The sequence below is a fragment of the Mus caroli genome, chromosome 6, assembly GCF_900094665.2.
Source record: "Mus caroli chromosome 6, CAROLI_EIJ_v1.1, whole genome shotgun sequence".
NCBI lineage: Eukaryota > Metazoa > Chordata > Mammalia > Rodentia > Muridae > Mus > Mus caroli.
This window is the reverse complement of record NC_034575.1, coordinates 4,497,345-4,502,508: the sequence shown is the minus strand read 5'-3', so window position 1 is coordinate 4,502,508 and position 5,164 is coordinate 4,497,345. Positions and strand designations below refer to the sequence as shown.

General features: G+C 39.9%; 1 protein-coding gene across 3 annotated transcripts in view; it reads right to left on the bottom strand.

The window, feature by feature from the left end:
* Nucleotides 1-822: 822 nt before the first annotated feature.
* Mios (meiosis regulator for oocyte development) overlaps nucleotides 823-5,164 on the bottom strand; it is a 29,178-nt gene continuing 24,836 nt past the window's right edge. For 2 of the 3 annotated variants that reach the window (XM_021165674.2, XM_029478592.1), the window contains exons 11-13: nucleotides 3,815-4,019; nucleotides 2,700-2,829; nucleotides 825-1,712 (exon numbers count right to left, since the gene is read on the bottom strand). In XM_021165674.2, the coding sequence (XP_021021333.1) occupies nucleotides 1,616-1,712; nucleotides 2,700-2,829; nucleotides 3,815-4,019 (432 nt within the window). In that variant the 3' untranslated portion in view covers nucleotides 825-1,615. Of the gene's footprint in view, nucleotides 1,713-2,699; nucleotides 2,830-3,814; nucleotides 4,020-5,164 lie in introns of all 3 variants that reach the window. The other variant, XM_021165673.2, reaches the window with a different exon arrangement.

The window sequence follows — 5,164 nt, the reverse complement described above, 5'->3', positions numbered from 1 at the left end:
AAAAAAAAAAAAAAAAAAAAAAAAAAAAAAAGAAAAAAGAAAAAAGAAAAAAAAAGGAAAAAGAAAGAGAAAATACCCTAATAAAATGAAAACAGTAAAGTTTATAACACCAGTAGTATCTTAATGGTAACTTCTGTAAGAAAGAAAAGTCATTATTTTTTCATTTGAATACATTTAGAACACACATACACTTGAGCCAATGTTATTCTCTATCAGGTCTTAAGGAAGCAAGGTTACAACTCAGTCTAGTCTACTGGATCTTCAGTCTTTTGACATGATGTTCTTCATGCTGTGCAGCTACAGATCTCTCTCCAAACCCTAGAGAACAGGATCCTCACAATTATAACTTCAAGCACAAAATCCAGTTCCCTTCCTACACACAGTGTGTAACAAAGAAGCGTGGTACAATTCCTTTCTCTTGACTATGTCCAGTTATGAACAAAATGGAACAAAAATGGAACAAACAAAAATGGAAACAAAGCCCTTGAATTGGCCCCAATACACACACTTTTAGCAACTTATATCTAAAGGTGACTGCAGGAATGCCCTTGTTTTGGCCAACACCATGTAGTCTACCTTGGAAAAAAGAAGAGACTCCAAAACAGGAAGGTGTCTGACCGCACCACAAATGGTGTCCTACATATGATCTTGCATAGATTTCTGACTCAGAAGTACCTGGTGGTGGTGAGAATGGTAAGTAAAGATGATAGCCAGAGACAAATCAGAACACTGTAAAGAAAAAAATTGAAAGCGAAAAAGTTATTATCATGTTTTCCTGAAATTTCACACATTTTTTTTTGAAAAGAAAAAAGTTTCAAAGTATATTGTTTTACATTTTTTTATTTATTGTCCGTGCGTGTGCTCGAGTGCTCACGTGCGGGCACATGTGTACGTGCGCGCCCCATGCCGCAGCAAGCTTCTGGAGATGAGTTGAGTCATTGCTTCCGACACATGGGACCGCACTTAGGTCATCAGGATTGGCTGCAAGCCTCCTTACATGCTGAACCAGCTCACCAGCCTGCTCTTAACTTGCAGTTTTGAGGAAGACAAGAATGACCTATATCAAATCTTTTATACTAAAATAGAAATGTATGAGAGAGAACGTTCCTTAAACGTGTGTGTGCACATATGCACACATGCATGTATTCTCCAGCATGGGTCAGGAGCTAATTCCCAATGTAAAAATTGACATTTTCTCTGAAATCATTTTTAAGCATGAATAAGCTTAAATTGATATATGAAACAATGAATTGGCATTTGGCTTTAGATATGTACAGATTTTATCAAAAGATATCAATTTCAGATTGAAGATGCAGGCACAAGGTCTGTTTTTATTCTAAAACCATCTATAAACATAATTTTGACAAAAGCCTAGACAGTTCTTTCAAATGAACTTTAACCTACTAAACAGCACCAATATTCATGTTCTAATGTTCATATCAGCAGCGCTTGCCTCTGAGAAGTACGTCAAAGTCACTCAAATGTCACATTGCTGAGCTGACAGAATGCTTTATTTTCCCACGAGAGCAAAGCCATGAGTGACTTTATTTCCTGAACTATGAAGGACATCCTTTAAAAACTCCACACTTGAAGATTTTTCTTTAGGTGGAACATTTCATGGCTGGACCGTCTCTGCTGGCACCAGATTTCCTGTTGTATCCAACTGCATACATTTACACGTGCATGCAGATACAGGACACTCTGCATGGTCCCTGAAAAAGGTGAAATAACCGTTAGGAATCCAAGACTTATACACACAAATATATTTATGCACCAATTTTCAAAATGACACTGGGTTAAGTATAGGAATTAAAACCCACTAAAAAAATGCATTAATAGCATCAAATTGAAAACAATCACCAAGGTGAACTTTTAAGAGAAAGTTACTGGAAAATGAACAGTTTTAGTTTATACACTAATATACCAAAATGGCTTGCTCACAGTCCCTTGGTGATGAGGAAATATCAAGAGTTCAGGTTAGAGCCGGGCAGTGGTGGCGCACACCTTTAATCCCAGCACTTGGGAGGCAGAGGCAGGCAGATTTCTGAGTTCCAGAACAGTTAGGGCTACAGAGTGAGTTCCAGGACAGCCAGAGCTCCACAGAGAAACCCTATCTAGAAAACACCAAAGAGTTCAGATTAGCCAGTTGAGACAAGGTGCACGTGAGTGTGATGTCAGTGAATCAACGGTAAGTTCATCTTGAGACTCTCCATCCCAAGAGTTATTTATACCAAGCAAAGAGTGAGTGCACTAGAGTGGTGTGTGTGCGTGTGCATATGTATAGATACTTACATGACAAATTGTGAGATGTCAAAAACTAAATATCCTGTCCCACAATAGCCTTAAATAATTTTAATCCAGTCAAAGGCAAGATCTGAGCATCTAGCTCTGGCTAGTCAGGAATCTGCTATTTCCAGGCTGTCCTTGAACTCATCTCATAAGGATCCACCTGCTTCTGCCCCCCGAGTGTAGGGAATAAAGGCAAACACCACCCCACACCTGGCATAGTTATTACTTTTAAAGTTAAACATTACATAAGGCAATGATGGAACCACTGATACTACCTTTATTAAGTCAAATAAGCAAATAAGTAAAAAAAAAAGTAGACTTTAACACATTGATACCAAGAGTCTGCACTACTTAACAGGTCGTCTGCTCTATGTCTTGTAAGATTATCAAGGAGGGAAAGCACTGCTTACCTGAACCAACTCAGCATATGTCCGGCATGCCCACCATGCCGACAATTGTGACACCAGGTAAACCAGTTGTTAAACTGAGCTAACTTTTTGTCCTTGCTCAAGTCCACCTTTTCATCTGATTTGGATCCACCTACGGGAAAACAAAATGATCACCATTAGCTACGTCGCAGCAATTTAAGTTTCTTAGAGGATAGCTCTGAAACTATGCTAAAATATAAATCATATACCATACTGAAACAACAATTTGAATGTTAAGATCTAGTAACAGTTCATATATGTAACACTGCAGTTTGCTTTTGTGTTTTCAGGACATGGCCTCACTATGAATCTTTTGCTGTCCTGCAACTCAAGAGATCCTCCTGACTCTGTCTCCAGTGCTGGGATAAAGGGAGTGTGCCATTACACCCAGATAGTTTACCTATATTTTTAATTATCAGCAAAAAATGGGAAAGTGTACGTTATCCAGACTTATTAAGGAATTATCTGAATGGAAAAACTTTACACTAAAGACCTTTCCAAAAAGAAATGTAGACTCAGATTTCAGGTGAGTTTTACTAACCATCAATAGGACGGGTAGTTCTCATCCACACAAATGTGTCTGTTCTACATAATGAGACCCCGCTCAACACACAACAACAACAACAACAACAACAACCCCACATCTACTTATTACATAACTGTCACAATAGCAGAAGCAAGACTAAAGCTAAGAAGTCAAGTGGTCTGGTTTCTGGGCTAATAGTTTATATATTATTAGTGAGGATGAAATAAGAAAGAAGTAAACATTCTCAGACACTATCAAAGAGCCTTTATGGATACAAGTTTTGTTAATAACTAGGAGCATACTGAATTTTAAATATCAAATCTGAAATACCAGTAGGAGCCATGAGAATAGCATAGTTATAAAAATCACTCATATAATCATCAACTTTAAGTTAGCATCTGTGAGATTACTTAAGTTATCATAAATATAATGTGTAATTTTTAATGAATAGACTATAAATTTAATAAAACTTTCAAGAAGTAAGAATCATGCAGGCATTAACTAATATATATTTTACTTGCACCATGTAGAAACACTGAGTTCAGAGAAATATCTTGTGCAATTGTCATACCAGGACAGCTAGAAACAGGTGTGCCCATATTAATGAGGCAAAGTGCACATCGAGGAAGGGGTTTCCGACAGCCAGGGCAGCTTGTGACTTTGGATTTTGTTGGTGAGCCACTCACTCCATACTGACTGAACCCTCTGCCCTGATGAGGCACGGAGGAGCAGCTGTAGGAGATTGATTTGCCACAAAAATTACAACTCACAAACACCTACAAAGCAAATGAAAAGAGCAATTTAGTGCGACCCATAATGGAATTATAAAGTCTGGTACAGATAAAATGTTTTAAAGTTTTACTTTACATTGCAAAGTAATCCATCTGACTAGGCTTCCAGCCATGTCTCCAGGCAGAAGTGACATTATTTACTATGTCCTGTTACCTTTACTGAATTACATTCTTTCTAATACCATGGATAATTGTGAATCACTAGAAATGGTAGACCCTGATGCTGTATAATTATCAAGGGCATTGGAATGCACGCGAGGCCATTACACAATGCCACAATTGTGGTTTAATGTGATTACAGAACAGCTGGAAATAGGCCCTGATATAGGGGCCAGCTGGAGAAAGTGGGTCATTTGGTGATGTCCTTCAGGTTTCGTAGCCCGGCCTCACTTGCTGACTGTAGACCCAAAGTGGTCCGCTGCTTCATGGCCCTGCCCCCATGCCTCCCTCCCAGGAATGACCCCAGAACTGCTATACCTTAAGCTGCTTCTTGTTAGGTATTTGCACACAGCAACAAAAAGGGACGCCAATTCACCACCAGCAACCAGCTCAGTGACCATCTTCAGAACAAAATCTTATAAAGGCAGCACTGAGCTGAGCTGCCTACTCAAGCTAGCTGAGGCAGAGGGATCACAAGTTCAAGGCCAGCCAAGTAATTTAGTGAAATTGTTGCCCAAATAGAAAAAGAAAAGAAAGTTGGGGATGCAGCTCAGTATGAGATTAACTGCTTAGAATGTACAAGACCCCAGGATCCATTCTGAGGACAAAACAAGAGAACACCCCTCTCCTCAACCACCATGGCCTTTTCTTAGCTGGAAAGGGATTAAGGTTCCTGCAGCAGTGCCTTAGAAGTTTGGATCAAAGCTGACGAGAGGGTGCAAACAGCCACAGAAGGTGCTCACTGGGTTTTATGAGAACGCCTCAGCTCTTCCCCAGATTCCTCACAGGTGGCACAATACTATCTCATCTTACTAAGATACCTACTCCAGCGATAAACTTTTCCTGAACTGGGCATGGTGGTGCACACCTTTAGTCCCAGCACTCGGGAGGCAGAGGCAGAGGCAGAGGCAGAGGCAGAGGCAGAGGCAGAGGCAGAGGCAGAGGCAGAGGCAGAGGCAGAGGCAGAGGCA